This window comes from Homarus americanus, unplaced genomic scaffold, assembly GCF_018991925.1.
Source record: "Homarus americanus isolate GMGI-L3 unplaced genomic scaffold, GMGI_Hamer_2.0 scaffold54095, whole genome shotgun sequence".
NCBI lineage: Eukaryota > Metazoa > Arthropoda > Malacostraca > Decapoda > Nephropidae > Homarus > Homarus americanus.
Genome location: NW_024742051.1, coordinates 110,632 through 126,902, shown reverse-complemented (window position 1 = coordinate 126,902; position 16,271 = coordinate 110,632). Strand labels below are relative to the sequence as shown.

The following is a 16,271-nucleotide window of genomic DNA, read 5'->3' as shown; positions in this document are numbered from 1 at the left end:
TGTCCCACCTGTGTACCTGTGTCCCACCTGTGTACCTGTGTCCCACCTGTGTACCTGTGTCCCACCTGTGTACCTGTGTCCCCCCTGTGTACCTGTGTCCCACCTGTGTACCTGTGTCCCCCTGTGTGCCTGTGTCCCCCCCTGTGTACCTGTGTCCCACCTGTGTACCCCGGATCTACAGGCGCTTAACCTGTTCTTGAGACGGTTGCTGGGGGCGTGTGTTGACGTTGGTGACTAGTGTAGTGAGGGTGGGTGGGTGGGGTTGACGGAGGTAGTGGGGTGGGTGGGAGGGTGGGTGTGGGTTTGACGGGGAGATGGTTGGTGTGGGTGGGTGGTGATGGACCTAAGTCAAATGTTACTCAACCTAACCTAACCAAACCCAACCCAAAGTAACATATCAAAACGCTACTCAACACACACACACACACACACACACACACACAGGGGTTGGCTTAAAGGCAGATACAGTCCACCGTCATTATCACCGTCCACAGCTGTCACCTTCTCATTGTTATCACCTTCCCTGGCCCCTTCACTCACCCACGATGGCTTGACGTAGTTAGGCTTACAGTGTTGTGGGTTAGTGTGTATGGAGCCTGACCTGACCTGACCTTTAACCTAACTTAACCTAACCTCCATTCTTATACCTGAACTGACGTGGCATAACCTCACCTCACCTAACTTAAGCTAATAGTAGTAGTAGTATTAATAGTAGTAGTAGTAGTAGTTTATCCAACTATATTGTGGTCTCTAGCTCTAGGGAATCCCCATTATGCAAGGTCAGGAGGAGACCCTAGTTAATGTATGAGTTGGGGGGGAGGAGGGGGTGTGGGGGGTGTACTGTTGCTATACCTGTGGTGGGGGGTGGGGAGAGGGTGGTGGACGATGGGGTGTGTGTGTGATTATATAACTAGGGGTCTTTAAATGTGTGTTGTGAGTAAGTAGACAAAAAACAATAATAATAAACACAAAAATACACACACACACACACACACAATGTAAACATGTAGGCAGCCATATTTGTTTTGACTCCGAATCGAACCAATCAGCTGTCGTGATTTTTCCAGCAGGCAGCCATGTTTTCTTTTGGGCCCCGAATCGACCAATCAGGTGTCGTTATTCTTGCAGCGGGTGTATTTGGCAGTTCGAGACTCCAAACACAGGTACTAACGATGGTAACTAGTTGATTATAAAAGTTTCTTGTTGTTAGAGAGTGTCACGAACGCATTAACAAGTGGCGTGTTTACAATACAGAGGGGCAAGGTGTATTGCTAACCTAACATAACGTAACGTAAGAAATTAAGGAGTCTGCAATAGGCCGGTTGGTCTGTGCATGGCAGCTCCTGTCGAGAGTTACTACCACTCTCAATCATCCATGAATCTATCCAGCTTCCTTTTAAAACATTCCAGCGTTCCCGCACTTACTACAAAGTTGGTAAGCTTGTTCCACTCGTCCACCACCCTATTTGTGAACCAGTTCCTTCCTATCTCCCTCCTAAACCTAAACTTATCCAACTTAAATCCGTTGCTCCGAGTCCTATCCTGCTCGGATATTATAAGAACTTTATCTATATCCCCTTTATTGATTCCTTTCACCCACATAAATACTTCTAGCTGGGGTGGATAATCTTCAGGTGAAATAAGCTGGGGTGGATATTCTTCAGGTGAAATAAGCTGGGGTGGATATTCTTCAGGTGAAATAAGCTGGGGTGGATATTCTTCAGGTGAAATAAACTGGGGTGGATATTCTTCAGGTGAAATAAGCTGGGGTGGATATTCTTCAGGTGAAATAAGCTGGGGTGGATATTCTTTTCAGGTAAAATAAACTGGGGTGATATTCTCAGGTGAAATAAGCTGGGTGAGGCCTTCAGTGAAATAAAACTGGGTGTATACCTTCAGGTGAAATAAGCTGGGGTGGATATTATTCAGGTGACCCAAAAGCTTTTAAGCTATGTCCTTGAGGGGTCACTGTTTTAAAAAAGATACGAGGTTTTAAGGGTTTTATTGTTTAGTTTTTTGAGTGTTTATTGATAGAATGTGTGTGTGTGTGTGTGTGTGTGTGTGTGTGTGTGTGTGTGTGTGTGTGTGTGTGTGAACCAAACTAATAGCACACCCATTGGAAATTCTAGTTAAAAAATTACTCTTGGTTGAATATATTCTTAGACGTTCGTTCGTCTGTCTTGTGCTTTCAGGTGGCGTTGGTCTGGGAGGAGGAGAGGAAGAAAGAGGTACCACGTAGATATTTAATAATGTGTTGCTAACTCTACCAATCCTCTCTCTCTTCTCTCTCTCTCTCTCTCTCTCTCTCTCTCACACACTATATATCATCACCACACCTGGCAGATCAGGGGTCATGATTTTTCATTAGGTAAGCAGGTGAGGTTGTCCAGCAGGGTGAGTTTAGCTGCTTAGCGTGACCTGAGCTGACGGCTAAAGGGCGAAGGCTGAATGGGGACGTGGGTGGGGGAAAGAGGAGGGGGACGGGTATTGGGGGTGGGGAGTAGAGAGGCTTGAGAGAGAGAGAGAGAGAGAGAGAGAGAGACGTATCAAATATGTGCGAGAGAGGTGAGACTGTCCTATTTACCCCCCCCCTGAACGTGAGAGAACACACACACACACGCGTCTATTTTTGGCCCTCCACCACACCGCGGGTTGATTGGCTTTCCTACACGTGTTTGGCACTACTGGCGCGCCATCTACACTGTCAACACACCACCTACACCGCTGGGTTAAATGGCACTAGAACACGTGGCCCTCCGTTGTCCAGGTTGGCCGGGATCAGGGCCATGTAAGTGTGAATTTGTTAAGCTGTTACCAATACAACAACCACACCCTGAGTTAACGAGCTGATTGGCCCTGTGTCAAGGAATAGTCCAAGCTGACCGGACACCTCGCTAACTGCACTGGCTAACCATAACCATATACCTTTACTAAAGCCCTGTGTACCATTTTTGTACACACACACACACACCTGTATACAAGGTTTCCAGGTAAAGGTTAAGTCCTGCCTCTGTTACACCTGTGTGTGTGGTTAGGTTAGGTTAGGTGACATCACTCATAACCAGCTTGGCTCTCTCTTTAGAGAGACGGAGAGATGCATTAAATTAGGGAAGGAAGGAAGGAAGGGAGGGAGGGAGAGAAGGAAGGGAGAGAAGGAAGGGAGGGAGAGAAGGAAGGGAGAGAAGGAAGGAAGGAAGGGAGGGAGAGAAGGAAGGAATGAAGGGAGGTAGGTTGGTGAGTACGGCTGTCCGTGTGACCAGCCAGCCTCACGTGGGATAGGTTGACACACAGGTGTTTTGAGTGTACGTCTGTCTGTCCACCACACCTGGCAGGCCTTTTATTACCTCCCTCCCTCACAATCCCTCCCCCCACAGTCCCTCACAATCCCCCACCGTCCCCCCTCACAATCCCCCACCGTCCCCCTTCACCCCCCTCCTTCGACACTTCTATCCCTATAATATTCATCCTTCTCTCACGGTGTGGGGTCTCTTCTCACCCGCCCACACTCCCCCTAGGCCTCCCCACACTCCCCTAAGTCTCCCCCACACCTCCCCCAACCCCCCACCAGAACCCCTCTCATCATGTCCTCCCTCCCCCCTAAGCACACCTGACCTCACTTTACCTGGGCATCACCTCACCTGAACTCTTACCTGTTGTCATCATCTTGTGTCATGGCGGTAGGAGAGAGAGAGAGAGAGAGAGAGAGAGAGAGAGAGAGAGAGAGAGAGAGAGAGGAATGAGGGGAGGGAGAGGGGTGATGAAGGGATGAGGGAGGAGAGGTGGTGAAGGAAGGAAGGTGTGTATAATATATCTGAGTGATTGAGGAATGATAGCAACACCACCTGCACCTCACCAGGCCCCCCTCCCCCTCCACCACCAGGCCCTCCCCACCACGAATCCAGGAAAAACAAGTCACAAGAAAAATGGCACGGAAAAACCTAACCTAACCTACGTGCAATGTCATCATATATGTAATGTGTTGTCAATGTGTACAAGTTATGTGACTTTTTTTTCCTGTGACTATTTACATCCATCCTCACCACCACTCCCTCCCCCCCTCCACCACCAGGCCCTCCTCCCCTCCATCACCAGGCCCTCCTTCCCTCCTCCATAACCAGGCCCTCCTCCCCTCCACCAGGCCCTCCTCCATCACCAGGCCCTCCTCCTCCTCCACTCACTCTCAGGCCCTCCTCCTCCCTCCATCACCAGGTGGCTCCTCCTCCTCCACCACCACCACCAGGCTCCTTCCTTCCTTCACACCAGGCTCCTTCCTACTCACCACCAGGCCTCCTTCCCTCCACCACACCAGGCCCCTCCCCCATCACTAGGCCCTTCCTTCCTCTCCACCAATTACCAGGCCCTCCTCTCCACACTCACCAGGCCCTCCTTCCCTTCCTCCATCACCAGGCCCTCCTCTCCACTGACCACTCAGGCTCTTCCCCTCCACCACCAGGTGCTCCTCTCCTACCACTACGAGATCACCACCTCGCACTTGCAGAAGCTACACATCGTCAGTATTCACCTAGACAGTGTAGGAAGCGGTCGCATGTTCCTCTGGTTCCTCTGATCAGCGACACAAGACCACTACCCAAACATCACCTCTTACACACGTTATCAAGGCTTCCTTATGGTTTAACGCGTTATTAAGGAACTCCTACAATAACATCGATTTATTTTCATCCTACTTAAAAGAATTTTGGAGGTAAGTGTGTCCTACCGCATGTATACACACTTATAAAGATGATTTTTGTCGTTTTTAAGTGTGATTTAAGTGATTTGATATTTAACTAAGATGTGTGATTGTTTTGGAGGGTGTGAGGTTATGTTTGGAGGGTTCCTGGGGTGTGAGGTTACGTTTGGAGGGTTCCTGGGGTGTGAGGTTACGTTTAGAGGGTTCCTGGGGTGTGAGGTTACGTTTGGAGGGTTCCTGGGGTGTGAGGTTATGTTTGGAGGGTTCCTGGGGTGTGAGGTTACGTTTGGAGGGTTCCTGGGGTGTGAGGTTACGTTTGGAGGGTTCCTGGGGTGTGAGGTTATGTTTGGAGGGTTCCTGGGGTGTGAGGTTACGTTTGGAGGGTTCCTGGGGTGTGTGGTTACGTTTGGAGGGTTCCTGGGGTGTGAGGTTACGTTTGGAGGGTTCCTGGGGTGTGTGGTTACGTTTGGAGGGTTCTTGGAGGGGTGAGAGGTTTGGAGAGGTACAATACAGGTTTTGACGACTGTAAAGCAACTTCTTCTCTTGGAAGTTGTTTGTCTACGTCTTAATTAACACACACACACACTTTTAAAACGTAACATTCGCAATTTTTATGTGTTTAAAGATCATGTGTGTGTGTGTATGTGTTTAAAGTTCGTTTGTGTACGTTCATGTGTATATGTTTACGTGTATGTGTGTTTAAAGATTCTGTCTGTGTGCGTTCATGAGTATGTGTGTTTAAAGATCCTGTCTGTGTGCGTTCATGTGTATATGTTTACGTGTATGTGTGTTTAAAGATCCTGTCTGTGTGCGTTCATGTGTATGTGTGTTTAAAGATCCTGTCTGTGTACGTTCATGTGTGTTCTTGTCTTTATGTGTACATGTGTGTGTGTGTGTTTGTCCTTGATCTTCCAGTCCGTGAAAAAAGCACATTTAAATATCTATCCCCCGTCTCTCTCTCTCTCTCTCTCTCTCTCACTCTCTCTCTCTCTGTCTCTCTCTCTCTCTCTCTCTCACTCAAACCTGCGCTCTAATATCGGGTTCTGTTTTGGGTTTTCCCGGGTACTAGCACCTAATAGAACTCCTGGGGGTATTTTTGGGGCATTCCCGGGCATTTGGCATGAAGGTCAGTGATGCCTAACACACATACACGCTTAAGTGACATGAAGATTAGCCTCCCACAGCTTATTTTACCTGAAGATTAAGCCCCTCTAAGCTTAGGTCACCTGAAGATTAGCCACCCACAGCTTAATTTACCTGATTATTAATTCTCTAATATTAAATTCTTCAAATACTGTAATGGTAAAATATTTAACCTAATTCTCAACCAAATTCCTCAAATAATGCCAGAATTTATGCTGTAATTCTTAACCAAACTCTCCAGGTTCACAGTTGAAAGCTTACTGTATGTTTGACCTTGCAAGGACTCCGATTTGACCTGACCTGACATTCGGCCTTAACCTGACCTGTAGGATTGAGGTCAGGTCATTAGGATGAGTATTGTGTACAGTAACCAATGAGATGGTCAGGATTGAGATACAGGATGCTCACATTCCACCAATCATAACCTGTGGATGACTATAAGACGAGTTCTCATTGGTTAGGTTAGGTTTGATATATTTGTAAATTATAATTAGGATCACCTGAAGAGTAACCTAATCCCCCAATTAGGTAGGGTGAGTCATTGGTGGGGGGAGGGGGGGTGGCGTGCAGGTGTGTGGGGGTATCTCTCCGTACACCTGAATTTTATAGTCCAGGTGTTGGGCGTTAATTTGGCCTTGATTTTATGCCTATAGACATACATACATACACACATACATACACATACACACACACACGTATGCTTATAACCACATGGGAAACAAGCGAGTGCGAAGTTCCCAAGCGCCTTCGTGTAATTCACATACATGAACATAACATCTAATACGTCATCCAGGTAGACTGCTCTCGTAATTACTCACCTTTAATTAGTGGCCTGTACACCTGGTCTGGCCAAAGCGTGGTAGGTGTTTTGATATCAAGGGGGGTACAAGGGTCATGATGATTACCTTACCTGGGGGTTTAATTAGCAGGTATATGACAGGTGTATAGGATTGTAAGGATGGGGGAATGCTGTAGGTTGATTGGCCCATAGTAGGGAGGTCTGTGTACATCCAGGTCAGGTCACTGTGTGTGTGTGTGTGTGTGTGTCTGTGTCTGTAATTACGACTTGGCACCAGGACCAGGTGTACAACTTTTCGGGTTGGCTGCACGTGTCGTTTGTGAATAGTGTAGAGAACCTAAGAAAATAAGGAGTCTGCAATAGGTCGGTTGGTCTGTACATGGCAGCTCCTGTCGAGAGTTACTACCACTCTATCATCCATGAATCTATCCAGCCTCCTTTTAAAATTCTCCAGCGTTCCAGCACTTAATATAATGCTAAGCTTGTTCCACTCGTCCACCACCCCATTTGTGAGCCAGTTCCTTCCTATCTCCCTCCGAAACCTCAACTTATCCAACTTAAATCCGTTGCTCCGAGTCCTATCCTGCTCGGATATTATAAGAACTTTATCTATATCCCCTTTATTGATTCCTTTCACCCACTTAAATACTTCTATCATATCTCCCCGCACTCTTCGTCTTTCTAAGGAATGCAAGTTTAGTTTCTTTAACCTATCTTGATATAGAAGGTTTCTGAGTCCCGGAATCATTTTCGTCATTCTTCGCTGCACCGACTCCGGTGAATTGATATCCATTCTATAATAAGGGCACCAGAACTGAACCGCATAATCGAGGTGCGACCTGACTAGCGCAAGATATAGTTGCAATAAAACCTCTGCACTCTTATTACTTACACTTCTAGATATAAAACCCAATACTCTGCCTTATTTCGAACATTAACGCACTGTTTTCTAGGCCGTAGGTCCGGGCTTACAAGTACCCCTAGGTCTCTTTCACAAGTCGACTTCTCTAGGTTGATGTTGTTAAGGCTGTATACATTGACAGTATTTAAGCGGTTGTTTTTATTGTAGTTGTGTTATGAAAAATCCATAATGTGTTGATATGAGAGAGAGATTACAGTAAACAATATACACATCGTTCTATATATATATATTCTTACCTGCTTTAATTCAACATCGCCATCTGCCATTCTTGACCTGACGAATGGACGTTTTTTCCCTATACCCGGACAAAATCCCTTCGGTACAAAGTAGGAAAAAATCCTCATTAAATCCTCCTAGACATCATTGTTTCCTGTAATTGAGTATCTGTACCTGTATCTACCTGTCTATCAGTCACCTGTACCTGTATTTCTGTCTGTACCTGTATCTACCTGTCACATATATTCACACCTGTCGATTCTCATTTATATAAACATGAAATAAACCAATACATGATAGGTAAAAGGTCAAGGACAGGTGAGTTGTATGTTGTCCAGGGGTTAATTAAGGTAGACAGGTGTGTGTGTATGTACAGGTGTGTGGTTATACAGGTGTGTGTGTGGGGGGGGGGGTGCTGCTCTTATTGTATGCTCTGTCAACACCTGTCCATAGTTCCGTATATTAGACGGGGACCTCCTGTCCTATATAGGTCAAATGGAACTTAATTTATGGTAACGTAATGAGGAAGTGATTAGAACTGTCTCCAATCGCCACAGTTTATGATTAGAGGGTCATTATTGGCAGAGAGTTCCATAAGACAGTTTAAAATAAAGTTCTGAGGGGCAGTTTAAAGGCGTGTTATCGTGTGTCTTTATAGAGGGGTTTTAGTCTTGTCATCGTCGTCATGGTTGGAGTCACTGAAATGCGCCAGTAAAGTGTGTGTGTGTGTGTGTGTGTGTGTGTGTGTTAGTTAATGGTGCTGAGTTAGTACTCGGTGTAGCTTGAGAGCCTGGTGTGTGTGTGTGTGTGTGTGTGTGTGTGTGTGTGTGTGTTTTGTTTACTGTGGTTTTTAAATTTTGGATGGAACGGAGTCTTTTGTGTGTGGTTTTGGGAGCGGAAACAGTGGAGGATTGATAGATGGATGGATGAATAGGTATATAGATAGATAGATAGGTTAGGGTAGGTATGTATGTAGGTGGATGAGAGACACACCCTCTCCTACCCACCCACACACCACACCCACACCCACCCACACACCACACCCACATTCTAAACCACCTTCACCTAATTGGCACGACAACAAGCTATTAATTCTGCCTTAGTCACTTAAACGAACACCCGGTTATTAAAAACATAAGACACGCGTTCTATTACCTTAAAGGGAACCCCCACCATTAGGTCCCTTTAAAACATAGAACTCCCACCATTAGAACCCCTTTAAAACAGACAACTCCCATTAGAATCCCTTTAAAACAGCACGGATTATGGAACCACTACAACGGGGGACTAATTAGTGTTGACATACCTGTGGTTTCGGCGAGTTACCTGAGCGCGTGTGGGTAATACTCAAGCTGGCGGCCACTTGTAAACAATGGTGTGTGTGTGTGTGTGTGTGTTTCTCATGGGGGCATTTATGGTCCTCTCTCTCCTCTCTCCACCGGATTACATTACTAAGATCATTGTCACGTCGTTTTTTTTTGCACCAGTTACAAAAAATTTCCACCAATGTGATCGTCAAACCAAGACGCAGAGGGTATTGTAATGCACACACACACACACACACACACACACACACACCAAGCGGGGTGTATTGTGTGTTCCGGGCGTGTCTGTGTCTGTCTGTGTATATGTTTGTATTTGTCTGTCTGTGTTTGTCTATCTGTCTGTGTTTGTCTATCTGTGTCTTTGTATGTCTATGTCTCTCGGTCTGTCTGTCTGTCTGTCTGTTGGGTATTTTGGGTATATTTTCTGGTTGATTTTCTCGTGAAAGTTTGTATAATTTTTTAGGGTTTTGAGAGAGGGAGAATCGTATTTTATTGTGGTGGTGGTAGGGTGTTGTGGTGGTGGTAGGGTGTTGTGGTGGTGGTAGGGTGTTGTGGTGGTGGTAGGGTGTTGTGGTGGTGGTGGGCATTGTGGTAGTGTGGTGGTGGTGGGTATTGTGGTATTGGAAGAGGTCCAGCTGTCTCCACCACCACCGTCCATCACCACCACTGCCACTACCACCATACACCACCACCACCATACACCACTACCACCATACTCCACCACCACTACTACCACCATTCACCCCCCCCCTCCACTCACATACACTCGATTTGGCGTTTGTATGGATTAGATTAGGTTGGGTTAGGTTAGATTAGGTTTAGTCAGGTTAGATTAGATTAAGCAAGGTTAGATTAAGTTAGGTTACGTTAAGTCACGTTAGATTAGATTAAGTAAGGTTAGATTAAGCCAGGTTAGATTAGATTAAGTAAGGATAGATTAAGTCACGTTGGATTAGATTAAGTAAGGTTAGATTAAGTCGGGTTAGATTAGGTTTAGTCAGGTTAGATTAGATTAAGCAAGGTTAGATTACGTTAGGTTAGGTTAAGTCACGTTAGATTAGATTAAGTAAGGTTAGATTAAGCCAGGTTAGATTAGATTAAGTAAGAATAGATTAAGTCACGTTGGATTAGGTTAGGCTAAGGCAGTTGATATATAAATTAAAATGGTCAACAATAATAATCTGTAGCTCAGGTGTGTCTCTGGGTGTCGGGTTGTGGAGTTAATCACCTATTATTACGGACAGGTGTTTATCTGGGGGGGAGGTAGTGTGTGTGTGTGTGTGTGTGTGTGTGTGTGTGTGTTTGTTTGTTTGTTTGTTTGTTTGTTTGTTTGTTGAGAGAGAGAGATCATTGGTTTTATGTTGGTGAATGTTGAAGCAGGGCAAATATCTCTCTCTCTCTCACACACACACACACACACACACACACACACACTTTATATTATAACCACATAATTTTACACAGGTGTTTCGTCAGAATCAATTACCAGGTGTTGTTAAATTTCACGCCTCGATTTGCTGGTGTAGCATTTGTCACCGACACCTGTACCTGACACCTGTTGGGCTCTTAAGTGTGTGTGTGTGTGTGTGTGAGTGTGTGTGTGTGAGTGAGTGAGTGAGTGAATTTTATCGACACAATAAATATTTTCGTATCTATTTGACGTGTATATGTTAAGAGAAATAGGTTAACTGTGTGTGTGTGAGTGAGAGAGTGGAGTGAGTGAGCTAGCTACCACGAGGGGTCAGCTAGGTGTGTGGTGTAATTATAGTTGCTCTCTCTCTCTCTCTCTCTCTCTCTCTCTCTCTCTCTCATATAAGTTGTGTTACTGAGGGCGTGGAGTGAAGTGGGGCACTCACATTGGCACTCCTACTCCCAACACACACACACACACACACACACACACACACACACACACACACCAAGACTAAATTTTTCTAGAGCCAGCAGACACACGACACAAATTCTCTTCATAGTAAACAAACCAGACAGCTGACTCCTAAGGCAGGTGTGTGTGTGTGTGTGTGTGTGTCTGTCTGTCTGTCTGTCTGTCTGTCTGTCTGTCTGTGTCTGTCTGCTTGCTTGCTTGTCAATAAAACCACCACAACAGACAGACGTCATTACCTTGCATTAATTCCTATCTGTCACTGATTGTCATGCATGGAACCTGTCATACATAGTGTCATAGTGGATCGGTAGCGGGGCAGGGGCTGGGTGGGGATGGGCGGGGCGGGCGGGGGTTGGTGTTGATCGTGGTGACGGGGAAGGGGGTGTGTGTCCTGACGGGCTTGGGGGGTGGGGCTAAGGGTGTGTCATTCCTTTTCTCCCCCCAACCCTTCCCTTCCTCCCCTTACTCCCTCTCCCTTACTCCCCTAACCCCCACCCCCTCCTAACCTTCCTCCTCCCTAACCCTTCCCTCCCCCTCCTCCTCCTTCTTTCCCCCATACCCCCCCTTCCTTCCCTTCTTTCCTCCCCCCCCAAGACCCTCTAGAACACACACACACGGAAACTACCAGACGAAGCAGTGAGTCACCTTCTTGCTGACACACGCTGCCATAGTCACGTTTCATCGCTACTTTGTATACCCCATTCTGTAGTGGTGATGGTGGTAGTAGTAGTAGTAGTAGTAGTAGTAGTAGTAGTAGTGGTAGTGGTAATTGTGGTGGTGGTGGTAGTAATTGTGGTAGCCTGGGACAATTTTCTCCCTATAATTAATTCTTTCTTCAGTTACCTAAGTTTATTTTTTACTGTATATGTTTGTTATTTTCTTGAGAGATGTATGTATATATGTATGTATGTGTGTGTGTGTGTGTGTGTGTGTGTGTGTGTGTGTGTGTGTGTGTGTGTGTGTGTGTGTGTGTGTGTGTTACCTGCGCCAGATTATAACCCTCTTCACCTCACTGATTACATTAAAGAGATCACAACCCTTAAGCAACAACCAACCGTGTGTGTGTGTGTATGTGTGTGTGTGTGTCAGTCATTAATCAACCAGGCATAAAGCTCTTAAGAAGACAGGATGGGGTTTAGGTCTGTCCTGAGAGAGAGAGAGATTAGGATAATATTATTTCCCAACACGAACAAACTCTCTCTCTCTCTCTCTCTCTCTCTCTCTCTCTCTCTCTCTCTCTCTCTCTCTCTCTCTCTCTGTAAAACTGACATTATGTTAATAGTAAATGGTGGCGAAGGTGTGGTTATAGTAGTAGTAGTAGTAGTAAATAGTCGCAGTAGCAGTAGTAGTTATAATAGTAGTAGTAGTAGTAGTAGTTATAATAGTAGTAGTAGTAGTAGTAGTAGTTATAATAGTAGTAGTAGTAGTAGTAGTTATAATAGTACAGTAGTAGTAAACACAGCACCATCATAGCACTGGACGCCGGATACCAGACACACACACAGACACTTATCTAATGAAAGCGATAATTAACAACATTAATAACATGAGAGAGAGAGAGAGAGAGGTGTTATTTAACCTTATTAGCTGCTGTGGTCGATCACCTTGTACAATGTTTACTCTAGAACTGGTCCTGCCAAGGGTAGTATGTCAACAGCCTAGCCTGGGGGGTCATGGGCGTGTGTGTGTGTGTGTGTGTGTGAGACTCGGTTGGTTTGCTCATATAATGTAAACACTGGTGGATTTGCTTACCCAAGGTCATGATAATTTGTTACTCTCCATCACTACCTCCAACATTACCTCCACCACTATTATTACCTCCAACACTACCTCCACCACTATTATTACCTCCACCACTATTATTACCTCCAACATTACCTGCACCACTACCTCCAACACTACCTCCACCACTATTATTACCTCCAACACTACCTCCACCACTATTATTACCTCCAACATTACCTGCACCACTACCTCCAACACTACCTCCAACACTACCTCCACCACAATTATTACCTCCACCACTATTATTACCTCCACCACTACCTCCACCACCATAGTTACCACACTTGTCAAGGCAGCATCAATATTAATCGCACAGTCAAGGTTAACGAGTGTGGTGGTGGTGGTGGTGACAGACACACAGACATTCCTAAACCATCATTCATTAGGTCTGGGTTTAACATGACTACTTCCTGGCTGCTGTTCCTGGTTTAACATAGTATGATTTAACTCTTTCTATAGTTTAACTTAGTATGGTTTAACTTTCTTAACTTTTACTGTGGTTTAACATTTATATCCGTAACCTCTTGATTGGTTTAAGAATTTATTGATGTTTTTGGTTTATTCTCGTTAGTGGCTGTTGTATTAATGGTTTAACAAGTGTAATTGTTTTAGGCTGTGGGTTTATTAATTGCTGGTTTATTCTCGTTAGTCGATCTCGTTTAAGTGGTTTATTTAGTTTTACAAGTTTATTTATGGTTTATTACCATTAGCAGTTGTTGTGGTTGTTGTTGAGGTGGTGGTGGTGGTTGTTATGGTTATTGTGGTGGTGGTTGTTGTTTTGGTTGTTATTGTGGTGGTGGTTGTTGTTTTGGTTGTTATTGTGGTGGTGGTTGTTATGGTTATTGTGGTGGTGGTTGTTGTTTTGGTTGTTATTGTGGTGGTGGTTGTTTTGGTTATTGTGGTGGTGGTTGTTGTTTTGGTTGTTATTGTGGTGGTGGTTGTTATGGTTATTGTGGTGGTGGTTGTTGTTTTGGTTGTTATTGTGGTGGTGGTTGTTATGGTTATTGTGGTGGTGGTTGTTGTTTTGGTTGTGTTTATTTTTGTTGTTGTTGTTGTCTTAGAAAATATTTTTAAACTGTTGAGGAAAATGAACCAGGACTTGTGGCGGGAGGAGGAAGAATCCCACACCTCTCTACCTCCCTTTCCCTCACCCTCTCTTCCCCTCCTCCCCTCTGCCCTCTCTTCCTCCCTCCCCCTCACCCCTCTCTTCCCCTCCCTCCCCCTCACCCCTCTCTGCCCCCCACTCCACTCACCCCTCCTCTTCCCCTCCTCCCCCTCACCCTCTCTTTCCCTCCTCCCCCCCTCCCCTCTCTTCCCCTCCCTCCCCCTCCACCCCTCTTCCTCCCTCCCCTCCCCTCTCTTCCCACTCACCCCTCTCTTCCCCTCCCCTCCCTCACCCCTCTCTACCCCCCTCTTTCCCTCTGCCCCCTCTCTTCCCTCCCTCCCCCCTCACCCCTCTCTTCCCCTCCCTCCCCCACTCACCCCTGTTACCCTCCCTCCCCACTCACCCCTCTCTTCCCCTCCCTCCCCACTCCCTTCAGTGAGGAAAATATGTTTAATTTTTTAGATTTTATTGTTTTATTTCCTGCTGACATTATGAGTGTGCACAGTGCTTTTATTTCCAACTAATTCGACGAGTTCATCACCTGGGTAATTATTTCTAGCGAATTTTATGAGTCGGTGACATTAATTTCCAACTAATTTTATGAGTGTGTGAGGTGGCTGCTGCTGCCTTGAGGACGACTCATATCTGGTCGTCTTGTGTATTATCTACGTTATTATCTACATTATCTGTGTGTGTGTGTGTGTGTGTGTGTGTGAGTGAGTGAGTGTGTGTTTGTTTGTTTGTTTATGTAGTTTTTCTTTTATTTGTGTCTACATTTTATTTATTTTTCTCTCCGTCAGTTGAGAGAGTGGAGGAGACCCCAGTACCCATCGTGACCATCCCTGCGGTAGCCGTAGCAGCGGTCCCTCCTGCAGTAGTGGCTCCCACAGTGGTAGCTCCTGGGGGGGCAGTAGAGGAAGCCCCCCCACCACACTGCCAATTGGCCAAGCCCCTGCCAGTAGACCCCATGCCGGCCAACTCCGTCTTGAGCAGCAACCCGGCCGTGAGCGACCCCACCCCTGCCGAGGCTCACAAACACCCCACCATCATCAACATCACCACCAGCGACAAGAATAACACAAACGGGAAGGTTAGTGCCTGTCTGTCTCTCTGCCTGTCTGTCTTTAAATTAATAACAGAATAACGTGGCTGCTAAAATAACTCTACTTAATTCACTGACCAGTTATCTACATTATAACATCTCAAGTATTGTGGAAATATAATCAAGGCTAAGACAACTATTCTGGGAAGGTACTGTAGTGTCTGTCTGTCTGTGTGTCTGTGTCACTAGCATGGTCTTTAAATGTACCATAACTAGATACTGTAATGTGATTTGTCGTGGCGAAGTACGTAAAGGCATACCTCACTCTACGATGGGGTTGTAATCGAAAAAAAAAACAATCTTAAAATCATCGTAAATTGAGGTCCCCCCCCCCCCCTTCTGTACCTGTATGGTAATTAATTAACTAACCCAATGACCAGTTCTTTTATATATACGAACCCTCAGTGAGAAAGATTTGATATATATAAATAGTACGGCACCTCAGTAGGACAAGAGTCTAAATGCCTGAAAACAATACGTATCATGTCCGCAACTCTTGCCAATTAATCTACGCTAACGACGCAAACAATCTGCCAGTTGGATCAATTAAAGGTCCTCGCTGGTTTCGTAGTAATGGTAGTTAATTGAAGGTTTGGGAAATTTTGTCTCATTCTCTGTCTATCGGTGAATCATTTTTATTATTATTATTGTTGCTGCTGCTGCGAGAGAGAGAGAGTGACGGCCATAATCATATCTCAGGGGCCGTCAATATACCTTTTATCTTGTAAGGTAATCAGAAGGTCTCTACTTCAGAATGACTGGCACCTCAGGGAAGGGAGTTAAGGTTTCACTTTTTAGTTACATCCTGCGACGAGTTTAGTCAAGGAGAAGTAATTAGTTTACTTGTTCAATGTTTTTATTTACGACCATCGACGAGTGTAAGGAAGTATAAGTAATTAACCTACTACCTCGTTGCTAGACGTTATTATTTAAGGATCGTTCGTTTTGAGGGTGGTAGGATTTCACTTTTTATTCACTCCCAGCGACGAGTTTAAACGAGGAAAAATAATTCCTACCTCATAGCTAAATTTTACTTAAGAATCGCTGGTCGGGGAGATTTCACTTTTTATTTACATCAGTGACGAGTTTAAGCGAGGGAAAATAACGACTAAATATGACTTAAAATTGGTTAGTCTAGGGCAGGGGTCACCAAACTTTTTTCACAGTGGGCCGGATAACTGAAAGAATGACGAGCGCGGGCCGCATAATCATTCTGTTCAATACTTGCAAGCCAGAACGTAAGCTCTGGTAACGTCAGAGCGTAGTTTTGAGCTACCACGAGCCGGGGAAGGACTTGGG

The 16,271-nt window shown here is 45.4% G+C and overlaps 1 protein-coding gene across 4 annotated transcripts in view; it reads left to right on the top strand.

The window, feature by feature from the left end:
- LOC121876465 (la-related protein 1B-like) overlaps positions 1–16,271 on the top strand; it is a 54,729-nt gene that overhangs the window by 19,040 nt on the left and 19,418 nt on the right. For 3 of the 4 annotated variants that reach the window (XM_042381564.1, XM_042381565.1, XM_042381563.1), the window contains exon 2: positions 14,671–14,960. In XM_042381564.1, the coding sequence (XP_042237498.1) occupies positions 14,671–14,960 (290 nt within the window). Of the gene's footprint in view, positions 1–4,527; positions 4,703–14,670; positions 14,961–16,271 lie in introns of those variants that run through there. The other variant, XM_042381566.1, reaches the window with a different exon arrangement.